The sequence below is a fragment of the Pezoporus flaviventris genome, unplaced genomic scaffold, assembly GCF_033815535.1.
Source record: "Pezoporus flaviventris isolate CSIRO_AGI_PZ_B2104156 unplaced genomic scaffold, CSIRO_AGI_Pfla_v1 ptg000031l, whole genome shotgun sequence".
In the NCBI taxonomy this organism is placed as follows: Eukaryota; Metazoa; Chordata; class Aves; order Psittaciformes; family Psittacidae; genus Pezoporus; species Pezoporus flaviventris.
Window position 1 is genome coordinate 52,424,424 of NW_026892579.1, and position 17,356 is coordinate 52,441,779.

Below are 17,356 nucleotides of genomic sequence, written 5' to 3' on the forward strand. Positions count from 1 at the left end.
ATTTCTTAGTCTTATAACAAAGCCTTATAACTTAGTCTTGGTTTTAATTTCTTAGGCTTATAACAAAGCTGATATTTGAATGAGGGCTATCCATTAAACATTGTCTTTCCAGTTTTCAGTAGATTCTGCATAATTTTTCTTACAGAATATGCTTAACAGCTGAAAGAGAGAAATCTCTAATTTTCTTGCTTATAACCACTGGGAACCATGGGAGTCCTCTCACAAACTCCCCTTTGCGTAAATTGTATTTTCCCCCAGACATACTTTTCTATATACAAGTGTATTTCTGTTAAACTTGCTATGTAGCATTTTTAGACATTATACGGAATACGCTCTGATAAAACAGCACAAATTTTGGCTTCTTTCATGCAAAACAACAGAAGATATCTACGTTTCTGGGATACATCTGAGACTTTTAGAAAAATTACATGTTCTTAATGCAAAACTTGCTATACTGAAATCGAGATAATATTTGAAATGGTATTCATTTGCAGACTGAAGAGACCATTAGATCATATCGTCTGATGGTCTGTGCACATCCTGCTATTGAAAAACTGAAGGAAGTCAAGTTGTCTGTGTTTGACTGCTACATACCCTCCAGAAAGGCAATCAACTAAGTGACTTGAGGACGTCACTCTACCATTCTCTATTATCATCTTTTCCAACAGCTAATTTCTCTTATTGTTCATAATTTCTGCTTTATTTCTAATCATAACTTGTCAAGGATGAGCCTTCAGACAGTGGTTCTCTTTGTACCCTCCTGCATTGCACTGCAGAGAGGTATAGAAAACAGCATTATCTGTCAAAGCACTTACAGGCAAAATCAGATCTCAGCCTCATTCATAGTGGTTGATGAGGTTCTTAAGATTATCTCTGTGAGGAATCATCTCCAATTCATGGAGAAGGCATCCTCTCCCACAACCCATTGTTCCTTCTGAAACTGGAAATCCAGGCCTCCTAATTCTTCTGTTCCTTTATTGTTCTTGATATTGTCTATAGAGGCAAAACTGGCTTATCTCCGCACTCTGCCTCTTGGTTTTCATAGAAAAAACGCTATAGTTCTTCCTTTTTACCTTCATTAGACTGGGAGATCAGTTGGACATCCTTGGGCTTTTGATTCTTCTCATGATCATGGCTTTACCTGGTGAAGTCCCTTATTGGTTAAGCTGTTCATTCCTAATTGCTGCCTGCCTGGCTCTCTCCTCAGCTGTGTAAATCTGGTTTGAATGGCATTCACAAAATGTGATCAGTGGTGGTTCTGCATTTACTTTCTGATTTTCGATGAAGCCCAGTAGGCACAAAAAATGTTCCCCACTAACAATTTCCTTTATGAGTTAGTACGTTACATGTCTGCTATCTGCCATGAGATCTTGTCAGGTGATCTTCAGTTAGTCATCACACCATCACATGTTTTACAGATTTAACTTTATCAAACAGATTTGTAATATTCTTAGAAAATGAAGTTTTATATTTTTTCTTCCATAAAATTTCTGTCCTGTCATTCAGTACATTCCAATGATTAGCAATTTATGGATTCAGTCATCTGCAACATTTAACTCCATCTAGTTTTCTCTTCTGACCTGTGGTTGATATCAGACTAAGCATGCAGTATTTTTCCCTTTTACCTGCCTGGATCCTGACACCATATCAGAACTTCTACAGCCCTCTGTAATTTCCCATGTACTCTGAAATTAATATTTGTGGTCTAAAGAAAGCCTCTACCAGCAGTTTTAAGGCTCTTGAAGGAGACTGGACCTGTTAATGTAAGAATGTACATTCTTGAAAGATACTATTTAACATCTCCATTATATTAACATTCTTTAGTAATAAATGGACTGAAAGTCCTTCTTCCTTTTACGATATAATTTACCATCCTTCTCACACTGAGAACAGAAATATTTATTAAATACATTTGCCTTATAGCAGCAGTGTTAATAACTTTATCACCGCAATCTAGAGATGGAACTGCAATTCACTGCGATTTATTTTATTCCTAACATAAAAAAAGACATATTCCCCAAGGTCCTTATTGACTTCCTGTGCTCTGTTCCCACTGAAATATAATAATTTCTGTTTCTACTGCTCTTCCTCGAATTTTTAATGAGTACTCTAATCTCTACCATGCTGTACCACTGAACCAGGAAAGCTGGTAGCCAACTATCTTAACTTTTGCTTACAGAATCATAGTTCTGTCTCAAACAGCATCCCCAAATGTTTTCCCAAGTCTCAGTCACATTTTGTCCATCCAGAATTTTCAAGCTGTCTACAAGACAGGTTAGCAACATTAAATTTCTCCTATAAACCTTTTTATCCCCTCCCCATGGGATGACTAGGATGGGGAATGTAAAATTCCTGAGTTCTTTTTGCAGCCATTCCAATGCCCCTTAAGGCAGCCATGGGAAGCCGCCTGTTTCCCATAAGCACATTGGATTTGCCTCCTTCTGCCCTGCCCCAGAGGGTCTGTAGTAAAGCAGTAGCACATGTTCATTCATCCTCCTTTCATGAGCGGTGATGGGACACAATGGATCACATCTGGGAGCTGTGCTTTACTATCAGTACTGCAGACACCTGCCTCTCTGTAAAACTAGCAAGGAGTGAGAAGATATCTTTTCACTTCAGATGTAGCCCCTCTTCCTGCAAAAGCAGAAGCAGCTTGACCAGCAAGAGTTAATGCATTTGGGATGGATGTTAAAACCAGTTCTGCACTTTCTCTTGTGCACCTTTCTGCACAAGGTGACTTTGGTATGTCAGGAGTATCTCACCCTCATATAGCTCCTAAAGAAAGCTGTCTGTCTCCTCACATATGAGCAGTCCTCTATCTCCCTTTTGTTTCCTTTCTTCTTTTTAAAACCCCCTGTTCCTCAGTAATAGGCTAACTGCATGTTAGTTGTCCTGAAAGATTTTTCCCTCTGTCAATCCAAATATTTTCCATATCTTTTATGGATTTCTGTGTGTCTGATAAGCTTGACTGCTCTGCACTGGGCACAAGTATGAGCACCATGTTTCAGTAGCAGCAGACATGCAGGTACTAGCTGTGCAAAACATGGCCTGAAAGTTTGACCCTTTCTGGGGGAAATCCTACATAGAAGCAAGGTTTTTCTGCCCCGAAGGGGAAGATTTGTTTGTGAAGGGATAATAATAATCGGACTTGGGGCATGAGGGTGGCTGCTGCCTGGTTATTGGGTTTCTCTGATCCTAGGTGCAGTGGCAACCCAAACACACTTGGCAATGGTGCAAATACCACCAAGAAGGCATCCACTGTACATGACGTTTCCTTTATAAGCAGCATTCAGATCCAACATGCAATCCTAGGAAACCATTATATCAGCTACACTCATGGTCACACCATAATGCTATTGTCCCCTGGCTATTTGCAAAGCTTCTGAGCTCCTCCCAGAAGAAAGCAAAAAGACATTCAGTGTTCAGGATAAAATAAAGTGTAAAAAGAAGAGTTCAATTGCTGAAGATAAAAAAGCAGCATCACAGAAAAGAAAGTTAAAAAAAAGAAAAGGCATTAGTAAGGATTCATTTAACATTTACCAAGTCTAAATGTAAAACAAACTCTAACTAAACTTACAAATACTTATGTCAAAAAAATTGCATATTGTCCCTCTCACTCTCAGCTCTCCTTATCTCTGTGTTTTCAATTGGGTCAGAATAAATATACAGCTCCTGCTTTACAAGATTGTCTTCCCCTTTTTTTTAAAGAAAATAAAACTTATGCTTCCTTCTTTTATTGCACTTGACCTCTTCTCTGAAAGCAGAAAGCAAGAATATTGCTCAACTGAGCCTTTGGCTGTGACCCTCAAATTGTTTGTTATGGCTGCACAGGAAAGAAAAGTCCTACATATGACCTTGAGGGTGATTTTATAAAAATCAATCAACTACTGTTATGATGGCCTCCCCACCAAGCAAAATAAATACAATTAAACCATAATCACTTCTGTACAGTAATGTGCAAATTCAATGGGTCTCTTTAAGTGGAGTGAGGGAGAGCAGGGAGAAATATGTTGAGGCTATTTGATACTTTGTGAGAACATCAGAAGCATATTCTTCTCAATTAACCCAGCAATTAGCCTCCACCTCTCTGCCTAGAAAAGAAACCTTTAGTTATCTGTCTTTACTAAAAAAAAAATGTAAAAGGAGGAGGGAAAAACTAGGCAACTCTTGTCTGTCCCACAGGAGAGAAACAGCCAGATCAAATAACGGGGAAAAAAAAGGGAATATTAAGGAAAACAAATTTGATAATAAGATGGGGGTTGTACTGCTGTGTGAATAACTACAGCACCATCGTGTCATTGGCAGAAGTGGTTTTGTGAGAAGATTTACCTTCAGAAATAGTGGAGAGCATGCACAAAAAGAAAGGATTTGGAAAGATGATGCATTAACTTCACTTTGTCAGGTGTCCTGGACTGGCTTATGCAATGCCACAGCCAAGCTATCCAGAACACTTACTATGGAAAGAGGCTTCTGAAAAAAATGAACAAATCATGATGGAGTAGAGGATTGTGAGGATTGCTCTGGGAAGTTTCCCCATTGCCTGCCATGAAGATAAGTGCTCCCAGACACAGCAGTTTATATTTCTTCTTAAAACCCTACTTCTTTAAAAAATTCTTTTAACATAGGTATTCTTATAACATATAAAAATCCATATTGTTATTTTTCATTTATGTTGTGATTTAGAGCGCTCTAAATATTTCCCAAACTCAGAGGGAAGCAAAGTCCCCATTACAGAGTGCATCTTCTACAGAGAGGGCTTTTTCATTATCTTCTTTTGAGACCACACTTTACCTTCTCTATCAATATAAGATTTGTTCTTTCCTGAAGAACAGCTCATCAGGGAGCTAGAACAAAAGTGAGTGTCACCAGATTTAATTATATTTTTTACATAAAACTGAATGAAGTGTTAAAGCAAGCGATCTACAAGAAAGGTGCTGGATAGGCCTAAGAGTTTTTGTTTATAATCAATAGTAGAAGGTGTTAGAAAAGTAACAGCAGAATTATTTTATATATTATTACTGTGTCGCACCCCTCAACTAACAGAAAACCTCCTTTGGATGGAAGAGGATTTGCAGATTCAGAGGCCATCTCCTCAGCTGGACCACTCCCTCCAGCCACTGTGCAGGGAAGATCTGCTTCTGGCTGTGCTGTGGGCACACCTCAGCCATGTATAACTTAATATTCCCACAGACTTCAGCTTGCTCTTACCAGTTCCTCTTGCTTGCTGTTTCATATGACAAAGCCACAGAATCCCCCATGAGACAGGCGCAGGCTCAGAAGTTATATTCCTGGCAAGCATCCCTGAATGGCAAACAGCAGGAGACAACTGCCAGAGCTCTGCTTAAACAGCTGATCACATACAGCAAGGCTGCAGTGTGCTGGCAGTACCCTTATTGCTCATTCCCAGGCTTCAAGAATATGCCTGACTGGCACCCCCAAGAAGGAAAAAAACAACCAAAATCAACCAAACCAAACAAAATAACTGTCAAAAAAAAAAGAAAGAAAGAAAAAATAAACCACAACACCAAAACAAAGATCTTCCTTTATATGGCAAAAAGAATACAGTCTATGAGTCTTAAATAAGGACAACTGATTACTTCATGGGCCTGTCACCTGCATGCAGTTGACATGCTCACACAACATTCTCATGAGCCATAAAAGTTTACTGTAGGTTGGGGCACTGCTGAGCAAGATGCAAAGGATAGAAGAAGTTTGTTATATTGGCTTCATCCCAAAGGCTGCCTGAACCAAGAGTCCAAAACTCATTTCTCCACCTCCCTATGTTCCTTCATGTTCACAATACACTCCTAGACTAGCTGTGAATCCAAATGTCTGTGTACTACCAGGAAGACATCACTAACAAGTTAAAATGTTAAGCTTGTATTCCAGCATTTTGTTGGACAGAGGCCTTAATCTATCCGGGGGCGAGGAACCAGCAGCTGCTTGAGTACTCTCAGACAGAAATTGTCTCCCAAGCCCAACAAGCCTGTGTTTTCTGGCTTGCTGTGCTCGCAGCCATCTGTTCAGATGGCACATGCTCCTTTGTAACAGAAGATAGGCAAAGGCAATCCAGATTGGCTACCAAGAAGATGCTGCCATAGGTATATCACCTTCAAAGAAGTCCTACTTCTTCAATGGTTAGGTAGCCTCCAAGTTACTTAGCAACAAACCATCAGAGGAAGAGGGGATACTTCAAAACTTAAACCTGTGCTCATTCGTGTTACACAATATTCTTCCTCTGTAGCTCTGTACTCATGTTACAGATGTAGCTTGTGGGGAGATTCCAACTGGACACAAGAAGAAAATTTTTCACGATGAAAATAATCAGTTACTGGAATAATCTCCCCAGGGAAGTGGTGAAATCCCCAGCATTGGACACTGTTAAGATTTGTCTGGAGAGGGTGCTGGGACATCTAGTCTAGGTCATGCTTTGCCAAGAAAGGTTGAACAAGATGCCCCTTAAGTCCCTTCCAGCCCAATATTCTATGAGTCTATGGTTTTAAATTCTTAGGAAGACCTGGATCTCAGCTCCCAGCCTACACAGGTCACAAATGTATTTCTGTACCACTGAAAGTGAGAGAAGACAGATCTATCAATGGTATAAATCTGCTCCTGTAATGAGGGCCTGATTAGTGCCCAGGACAGGTAGAGACAGGCTCAGCAGATCTTTCTATCCCACTGTTAGAGGCGGCATCTGCTTCCCTTGAAAGGGACACATCCCCTACTTCCATACCAGCAAATGGAGGAAGGGGATGGTGTTGCCTCAAGGTTTCAGCCCAGCCTCTGTGGGAGCTGAATGTGGTTCTTTGGCTGGGATTAGCTTCCACTGATCTGCTCAGCCTGTAACATCCCAGAGGAGCTTCAGGAGCTACTGAAGTTGAAGAAAACTAATTTCTTTGGCAAGCAAGAGCTTAAGGAGGCATATGTGCAAGCTATAAACCCATCCAAAACATCATGGGAAAGAGAAACCTGAAGCCCGTAACCAAACATGAAGCATGGTTTACAGCTGGTAAAAAAAGCATTAAAACCCTTTCTGTAGGGTTGCTCAGCTATGTGAGTGGTACTCTACTGAATAACACTGAATCCCTACAAAAAAAAATACACTAAGAAATTTAAGAACTGATGCCTTTCCTTTTTTTCCCGAAAACCAGCCAAGACTTTGAGTATCTGAGACTGTAATTGTTGCAGGCTTGGTACACCTCACTGTAAGAACATAGGAAAATACCACACAGACAGGGAGAAATAGGGCTGATTTTTCTTCCTTTTAAATCTCAATTAAAAAATACATTGGATGAAATTTCCCATTAGCTGGTACTATTTGTACATCTCATGTTCTTTCTTTAATTAAAAAACATGCTTATTGCAATACTGCCAGAATCGCTTTTACGGTATTTTAATTGTAATGTCTCTGCCTGATTAAAAAAAGAAAATATGAACCAGAAACTGCCTGCAAAAAGTATCACAATGCACATCCCAAATGGGTTGAGCAAAGTGGCACAAAAAAACATGTCAGCACAAGCAGTTTCCAACTGTGCCTTCTGACAAGGGATTTTAAAAGAGGTTTAAAGACTAGTTGATGCTGTAGACAGGAAAACAGAAGGAAAAGCTTTTTCCTTCCTTCAGTAATTTCAACCCAGTCTTTATCAGCAGCAACTGAAGCACTAGTTATTTAAAAACTGCTTATGCAGGTGTATTAGTTAATATTTGATGCTTTTCGCTAATAGCATCAAAGCCAAGGAAAAAGTAAGGTAAAATCAATAACTGAATTTTTCTCCTCCTTGGATCCACTCACAGGACCCATTTTAGCCACAGTCTGGTCTGAGCAAGGTTTACAAGAAATTCAAAACATTGATGCTCAAGTATTGTTCTTGTGAAGTATTTTAAAATTGGGTAATAATCGACAAAATTATGAGTATCTTTGGGACTGATCAGCTCTATATTTTTTCTTGTGACCTAAAGGTTTTGGAAAAAAAAAGAAAAAATAAAAGCTCAGAATATCTGAGATATTTTGGAAACTGCACAATTTTTAGAGGCAGGAATCACAAATGAGGTGAGTCAGACCTTTCTGAAAACCTCAGCCTGGAGTCCAGCTGTGGAAGAGGGAACAGAAATGCTGCAATGATACAGAGAGTAGGGGACAGGAAGAGCTGTGGCAAGTGACACTGAGGCTTTTCTAAAAGAAGGACAGAAGAAATCTTCTCCCTTTTGCCAAGGATAGCCATCTCAATATTGCCATTGCAAAAGCAACTGGACAGTTGGGGATCATAGAATAGTTAGGGTTGGGAAGGACCTTAAGATCATTCAGTTCTAGCCCCCCAGCCATGGGTAGGAACACCTCACACTAAACCATGTCACCCAAGGCTCTGTCCAACCTGGCCTTGAACACTGCCAGGGATGGAGCATTCACAACCTCCTTGGGCAACCCTTACAGGAAAAGAACATCTTCCTTATATCCAATCTAAACTTCCCCTGTTTAAGTTTTAACCCATTGCCCCTTGCCCTGTCACTACAGTCCCTAATGAAGAGTTCCTCCCCATCACCCCTATAGCCCCCCTTCAGATACTGGAAGGCTGCTATGAGGTCTCCACGCAGCCTTCTCTTCTCCAGGCTGTTCAAACAGCCCCAAATTTCTCAGCCTATCTTCATACAGGAGGTGCTCCAGTCCCCTGATCATCCTTGTGGCTCTCCTCTGGAGTACTAGCAGAGTCACCCCAGAATTCATCCCCAAAGTCCTCCTTAAACATCAGACAGTTCTTTTGGTCTCCAGACATCCCTAGAGCACTAGAAGTTCAGACAAAGCCAATAGCACATGTCTGAGATATCAACCCACCAAACACAAAGGAGTTACTTCGGTGTAAGCTCTGTGCAAACAAAATTTCCATCTGTCCTCGGTTATCATAAATATTTCCATACTTGTGATGTTGGGATTACAAAAATAACTGCAGTCTGCTGAGTATATGGTTATCTACAATCTGTCTATCTTGTATCTCTTCCCCAATCAGTATTGTCTGAGCAGTTTCACAGGCTGGCTATTAAACTTTCCACTGCTGATAACCATGTGTTCATGCTCTGCTTGTTGAGAAGGAGGTAGAAACTGCTGAGCCCTCATGGCAGTGAGCAAGACCCAGCTACCTAATCCTATTTCTCTATTGCTTTGGCCTCCAGATCTTCTGCCCAGGCAGTCTTGTCACTGCCAGAACCATTACATGTATTTGGTTATACAACCAAAGCAGGGCCACTTTAAGGCTGCACATGAAGTTGGCATCCTTGTTATAATAGTCTTTAAACAATTTCTACAATGTTGAAATCATCATAAAGAGACAACACAAAGGAAGTACTCAGAATCCTTATGGTGTCCTAAAAAGGGAGAATTTCAGGAAATGGGCCTGTAAGCATGTGTTGGGTTTGCTGAATACAATGCCAGAAAATGAGCAGTACAGCATCTTCACAACAGAGTAGACTCAGTACCATTACAGCAGTTTTTCATATGTAAAGTCTCTTATATTTTCAGCTGTGCACACAGAGAGCCTGACACTGAGTCATGAAAGCCAAAGGGAACAGAACTACAATTTAATCCCATTCTCCAACTCCAACTAAGAAAAAAATCTCCAGCTAGAATAGGAATAGCGTATGTCAATCGAAGCACATATCTACGCCTGCCTACAGGTTAGGGGCTTGTCATGCCTGTCTTTCAGAGAGGGAAAGTTGTCAATTTTTTGACATGCTTACAGACTCAGTAGTTGCTGCTCCAAGGCGATCACCTAACTGTGATTCCTCTTAAAACAGGTATCTATAACACCTAAGATGAACAAGTCTTTGGTGGTGTATGTTTCTCTCTCAATACAGGAGCCTAAACAACTCCCCTGAGCTGGACAACTTAAAGAAAGGTAAGTTTAGGAAAGATAAAATCTCAGTCTTATATCAGAATAAATCTCAGCATGTCCTGAGTCCAAATCGAACCATGGACAAACAGCTAGCAAACCCCATGTGAGTGGGGGTGCATATAACAAGGAAACTTCAGCACAGGTGAAGCTCATAAACGATTACCACGCAGGTTTCTGCTTTTAAAATGTTTGGTCCCTATGTTTGGCATAGAGCAATGCAGAAAATAATAGCATCAAGACATTTTACTGCTGCTTTCCTAAGTGAATCTGCATTATAAACCAAGCTTCTTGGAAAACATGATAAAGGAGAGAAATTATTTGAATGTCAGATGAGCCAAAGCCATAAAGATACTGCTCCAGACTTCATTAAATTCAATCAGATCTCTGTTTGCTTCATGAGTGCTGACTCATAGATCAAATGTGCCCTTGAGTAGGCCCAAAGTTCAAAGGGTTTCTGCTGCAAATATTTTGCCCCAATTCTTCACAAAGTCAGAGATTAGCCCCAAAATCCTCAACCAGATTTGCAGCAAAAAGACTCAGAAATCTGGGGCTCTGACCTACCTCCTCTACTGAAGAATCTTGCATTGCACAGATTTACGATTTTCACTGTGGAAGACAGGGAAAAAGACTGTAATAAAACTTTTCACCTTTTTTTTTTTTAATCTCAGATTCTTACTTTTTTTTTTTTTTTCAAACAGGAATGATGCCTGGTGTAGGAATTCTTGAAAATCTCTGACTGTAGACAGAACAAGTTCAATCTTTTTAGGAAATGTTCTCACAATTCAGATAAACTTGCAAAGTTTTTTTTCTATATAGAATGATCATTCAAAGTTAGATGAAAATGTGATTCTCAAATATTTTTCATCATCATCTCAATGAAAAACTAGCACCTTAACATCCTTGTAACGTAAAATGATTTTCACCAGCAAAGAAGATCCAGTTCCTTAAATATACAAAAACCTCTTATTTCTATTTTTTGAGCATCATTTCAACAGAGGCTTACACATGGGCTTAACTTTGAGCAAGTAATTTCACTAGAACAACTCATTCACTTGATACTAATCATGTGCACAACAGTTTTCACAATCAGGGCCTAACTTTCAGACACAAGGAATATTTCTGGCACCAAATTACAAGCAATTTAAATTCTTACTTCGACATCCAACTGAGATATACCCCCGATACTTATGCTGAATCTACTCCAGCGTATGTGAATCCTGCAAACCTAGCGTTTTCTCCCATAACTGTGCGCAGTTATTTACTCTTCACCAGGCATGCTCTAGGATCTTGGATTCTTTATTACATTCAGTAGCTGTGGCCTGTAATTCTGTAACATCATTAATTTTATAAATGGTTTTATAACACGCTTGCCTCAAAGATGCCAAACAAACCCGAGCTGATTATTGTTATCAGCGCTGCCATTATCACTGAATGCCACTCAGGAGAGCAGTGCTGTCGGTAGCTGAAGGAAAGGAAAAAAAAAAAGAAAAAGGAAAAGCCTTCCTACTTGTATTGTCATTATGCCTCAGACAACATAAATGATGCCTTCCTCATACATAATAATTAAATGCTTCCCCTGTCCCCCATCCCCGTCCTGTTGAATCTACAGAGATCAGACTCAGCCTGCCTGACCAGGTGTCTCCTTTGATGCCAAAGCTGCGAAATGGCAGGAAAGATCACAGACATTAAAAACTCCAGCCCTGTAGGAACAAGAGCACTGAACCCCCTTTCTGCAGACCTTTGAGATGCAGCAGGTTGAGGTTGTTGGTCGCGGTCCCCAGCAGCAGGGTCCGGCCTTCTTCTATCGTGACGTTATCGCCATCTCGCGGCTGGTGTCCGGCAGGCCAGCTGGAATCCTTGTCCCACTGGCCACAAAACTGCAGGGCAAGCTGGAAAAGAGAAGACCCAGAGAAGTTCAAAGCTCACCACTTCCCACCTTTCAGAAAGCCAGCTTGCAGAGAGCACGGCGGAGGAGATGTCAATGCCAGTACTGAATACGGGTTACTTTCCCAGTGCGACCCCATGTAGAGCAAAGGGATGGAGGGACATTGGGGTCAGAGCCGTTTTTGGCCTTTAGAAATGCCTGCCACAATTTGGGGGTTGCCCATCATCTTGTTTTGATCTGGGTAACAAGGCGCTTGCTGCAGGTCTGGCTGCAGAAAGCCTGCAGGTTTCCTGGTGTGTGTCTCTCTCTGCCTCCCGAAAAGCAGAACTGCATGTTAATTCCTGGAAATGTCATAAAAATAGACTGAAGAGTGTTTAGAATTAAAACATGCTGCTAGATGGGCGATATTTTTCTTTACAGGCTTTTTCAAAGGCTCTCCTGTCACTTCTGCATACCTCTTTTCAAATACCTTTTTAGCTTTCTCAACTTTATGATTATCATTGTATTATTATTATTATTATTATTATTAATCTCTCCTTTGATGGTTTGGACATCAGTTCCAAATAAAGCCTTGATTAACTTGAAAACAGCAAATAGACTGACTCATGACGGCCAAGGACAAAATGACACCTGCCTGCTTTGAGTCAAGGTTCCCCTTCACCTCTAGACTTCAAGCATGCTCTTTGCAGTGAAAGGTTTGACTGGTTTCTTGAGGAATACGTTCACATTTCTGTGGACATGTTTGCACAACTGTGAACACAGGCATTCATAATGGGTTCTTTTGGACTCACACATGAGCTATCAAGAACAACCTCAAGTGATCTGAGGACAGCAGGGGGAAACAAGGCATAGCAATATTTGTGGTCATCACTAGGGTGTGTTAATATATATAATTAAAAATATAGTTTTTAATCAAAGCACATCATGTGCATTACAGCTTTTGCTCTGGACCTGTAGTTTAGCTGAATCAATACTGGTGATCATAGAATCATAGAATCGTTAGGGTTGGAAAGGACCTTAAGATCATCTAGTTCCAACCCCCTTGCTGTGGGCAGGGACACCTTATGCTAAATCATATCACCCAAGGCCTCATCCAACCTGGTCTTGAACACTGCCAGGGATGGAGCATTCACAACCTCCCTGGGCAACCTATTCCAGTGCCTCACCACCCTCACAGGAAAGAATTTCCTTCTTATATTCAATCTAAACTTCCCTTGTTTAAGTTTTAACCTGTTACCCCTTGTCCTGTCACTACAGTCCCTAATGAAAGAGTCCCTCCCAGCATCCTTATAAGCCCCCCTTCAGATACTGGAAGGCTGCTAGGAGGTCTCCACACAGCCTTCTCTTCTCCAGGCTGAACAGCCCCAACTTCCTCAGCCTGTCTTCATACGGGAGGTGCTCCAGTCCCCTCATCATCCTCGTGGCCCTTCTCTGGACTTGTTCCAACAGTTCCATGTCCTTTTTATGTTGAGGACACCAGAACTGCACACAATACTCCAGGTGAGGTCTCACAAGAGCAGAGTAGAGGGGCAGGATCACCTCCTTCGACCTGCTGGTCACGCTCCTTTTGATGCAGCCCAGGATATGGTTGGCTTTCTGGGCTGCAAGCGCACACTGCTGGCTCATGTTCATGTGATGTTATGATAGTTATTCTTTCAACTGCACTATTGTCAATTTTAGCTTTATGTGCCTGATGTTTTATACAACATTTCCCATAGCACCCAGAAACTATTACATGGTGACTACTACCCTAATTATTTACACCAAGGAATGGCTGTTGGCTCCAAAGCTGAATGATACAACTGGCTTATGTCCATTCTGTTTGTAAGGTATGGATTTTGGTTAAGATTTTCTATCCTCTGCCTCTATGGTATCACTAAAAAGGGAATTACTCTGTTCCGTTTAGACTGAAGCCTGGGAATGTATTAACACACATGAGGTGAAAACATCTGGGGAGCTATATCTCAGGCATCAGAAGGAGTGAACCCCATAATTGTTAGATGTAATAAACCTTCGTATTTGTACACAACAGTTACAGAGAACACAATTTCTCCATGGTCACTAAATGAAATAAGACAAATTTCATCTTCATTACTTGTGAACATATATTTATGTATTTCAGAGACTTAGGACAAAATTCCACCTGAAAAGATAGATATCTTTATCCACTGCCTTTTCAGAGAGGCTGTGAATTACTTTTCACTGATATGCTTTGAAGCAAACTATATACAATATACAAGGTTATACAATAGATCCACTTGAAAAAGCAGTTAATTAAACTTGTTTTTATCTCAGAACAGGGGACATAGGAGGATGTAGCTCATGGCAAGTCAAACATTTCCCAGAAACAATGCATATCAAGTCAACTGTAGCAGAAAATTACAAATTCCATAAATTCTTGTCTGGCACAAACTCAACCAATGTCGCCAGCCAAATGCTGCATGATGCAGTTAGGAAATGGTGGGATTTGTCAGAACATTTTACCGAGAAGCTTTGTTAAATGGTTTAAAGTCACTCTGACATCACTCTAACCCTCTGAAGTCACTTAGAACCCTCCAGTTAACTGTAACAGGAAAGCAAGAGCATAAGGAATATGCCAGATTGCTCTTACTAGCAGCAAAAACTTAGTAAGCTGTTGACAGAAGTCTTGCAAGACTTACAAAGAATAAGCTATTTTTTGTTTAAGATGGTTTTCCTTTCTAACTACAAAACACCCTAATTATTTAAGGTTTTCTCTATATAACGTTAATGCTTAAGCTATTCTTGTTCAGTTTCTGCTGTCACCTCTTAAAAGACTCTTTTTCTACCAGAACCCTTTAGCATAAAAGCCAGTAGCTCATATGTGCTAGTGTAATAAGGCACAAGAAATTGTCAAAATTGTCTTTGAAACTAAGAACCATTCACCACCTTGCAGAATGTGACTCGGAAAAGATACAGATATGCTGAAACTAAGCACTCTGTTATCTAGGTGATATGTTTGTCCACATAACAGAACAAGTAAGAAGCAGTCCCTACACCATCAACCTAAACAAAGACAGATTTTATTGCTCAAAATAAAGTTTACTACCCAGGAGCGGAAAATGGGTTGTCCAAGTTGATAAAAATCTCTATTGCTCCATCCAGTTTGTACCTGAATGTTTCCAGTGAGAAGATGCCTGGCTTAGTCTGCTGCCAGGTGTACCACTTGCACGTGCATCATTCAAGTGATTTCTGACTTGTAATTTTTTTCCCTTTTCCCTTTTTTTTTTTTTCCTAATAAAAATAAACAAGCAAACAGCAATTAATAATACAGGGCCAAGTGCTGTTTAGAATCACTTGTACCACCCTTGCATTATCAATCTAAAGAATCTGCCTGAAGAGAGAGAGAGGAAAGGGGGTTTGATCAAGGAAAGTACTTAACTGTACAGAGGGAAATCTTAGAGGGAAAGCAGCTTTGTAGGAATTGAGGGAAGTCATTGAACTGATGTAAGAAAATGAGATAGCAGATTTTATTTGGTGACCCTTCTCTTTTAGTCCTAGACCATTTCTTAACATGAAAGAGCACCTTCTTATGATCTCTGAAAGAAGAAATTGTGGTCTAGTGCAAGGCTAGTGAAATGGCCAACCACCCTGCATCACAAGTATGGTTTGCCTGGGCCTTGTGAATTTCATGCAATTACCCTCTCCCTGTTTTCTGGGAGAAAAACATAGTGCAATCTCCAACGGTATGTCTAAATTTCTTTTGCTGAATGGTGGTGGCTGTGTCCAGGTTTTATTATACAGCCCATGGTAAATTAACATGGACTAATATAAACAAACCATCACATATCCTTCATCAAGCTGGGTGGGTGACAGACTCACAGCTCTAGAAATCCACATGCTCATCTGTCCCTCCTAGTTTCTCTTCATGTGATCTTCAGGAACCTCCTCAAGTTGTTGTGCCTGTATTGTCTAGCTGCCCTATGATCAATATGGGACATGTAGCCCACACTGACCCTACAGACACCAGATACCATCATCTCTGCATGATAAGGGCAGCATGAGGAACTTTGCTGCCTTGCAGAATGAACATGCTTTTACAAGCACTCTGATGGACAAACTCACTTGAGACCCAAGAAAAAAACAGTGAGACAGCCAACTTATCTCACATGGTCATTTCCTGAACATCATCATGCAGAGGCTGCAGCTCCTTTACCTCTGCCTGGAGTCCACCTCACTGTGTTTTCATAGAAGAAAACTCTATCCTTTTCCATTGTTTTCCTCTGCTTGGCACCCAGCATTTGACCTACAGTGTTTAAATTAAACACTTCTCAGTTCGACTGAAGAACAGCAGCAGCTGCAAGCACCAGGGTCATGGCTGAGTGCCCATCCCATGCGTACTTGTTGAATGAACCAGGAGGAACCCGCAGACCAAGGAAAGCTGCACATCAGTGGCTGGCAGTGGGCACTTTCCTCCTGTGCCTTTTTCAGCTTCAGCACAGAACACAACAAATGGCAGGGAGGTTGAAAGTCAGGATGAGAGCAAGAGGAGTTGGCATAAAACAAGCTCTGAATGATGAAGTTGGAGCTGGGTGGCTGCAGCTGGCTGCTGCAGTGAGATGGCAGCTTTGCACTCTGACTTCAGCGTGTACCAGACAGTTGAAAAGATGATTTGGAGGAAATGGAGCTTATGAGACCATAACATCTCTGTGTCCATCTGTGTCACTGTCAGAGCTCATACTTCAACATGGCCAACTTCAACTAGGAGTGAGACTACCGAGATCTTAGAATAGTTTGGGCTGAAAGGGACCTTAAAAATCATCTAGTGCCAATGGGCAGAGACACCTTCCACTAGACCAGGTTGCTCAAAGCCCAATTCCTGCAAGGTTCCTGAAAATCAATAGAGACTGGAGCAAGAGACTCTTCTGGTGTTTTCCCCAAGGACACAAGCACAGCACTTGTGTCCACACTTAAAATGCTCACCCAAACTTTTGCAGGACATGCTCTCACTAGACATCCACAGAAAACCCACCCTGGCAACATTTCACATCTTGAACCAGTACATATTACACTGAGTAGGGAACCAAACCTGCAAAACATGTGAAGAAACTCCAGGTGGGTGAGAAATCACAAGCACTGGGACTCCCTAAGGACCCAGTTATTCTTCCTGGGGCACCAAAGATCATGAGGACCAGGGAGGGATCTGACATGAAAATTCAATGAGCAGAACCCAGCAACATCTTCCCAACCCTGACATCCATCTGGTGTGTGTCATGCACAGCTCATTTCAAGCCCACACCTTATGCATGAAGCTCACAGCTTGTATATAACACAGGTTAATTTTGAAGGGTATCAACTCCTTCCCCATTACAACTCCTAAACAATGAATGAATTATGTAAAGATAAAATAATGTTTTAATAGCATACAATAAAAGATGGACAAGCTCCTTATAATTCAGCACATAAGCCCTTTCCTCCCTGCTGTACCTTCTTTTTTCCATTTCTAGGCAGATTTCTTTCCATTTTATGTTTTTAGCTGCTGCTGTTGTCAGCCAGCCTGGGATTGCCTTTATGTCAGCCTTTGGGGACATGATCTCTCAGTACCACTTTCTCAGCTTGTGCCTGTGAC

The 17,356-nt window shown here is 41.0% G+C and overlaps 1 protein-coding gene across 8 annotated transcripts in view; it reads right to left on the minus strand.

Moving 5' to 3' along the window:
* The window catches only part of PKHD1 (PKHD1 ciliary IPT domain containing fibrocystin/polyductin), a 254,520-nt gene that overhangs the window by 151,190 nt on the left and 85,974 nt on the right, over positions 1-17,356 (minus strand). For all 8 annotated transcript variants that reach the window (XR_009744646.1, XM_061461031.1, XM_061461032.1 and 5 more), the window contains exon 36: positions 11,623-11,773. Coding sequence is in view for 7 of the 8 variants with exons in the window: in XM_061461031.1 (XP_061317015.1) it covers positions 11,623-11,773 (151 nt within the window). In the remaining variant the exon portion in view is untranslated. The remainder of the gene's footprint in view (positions 1-11,622; positions 11,774-17,356) is intronic.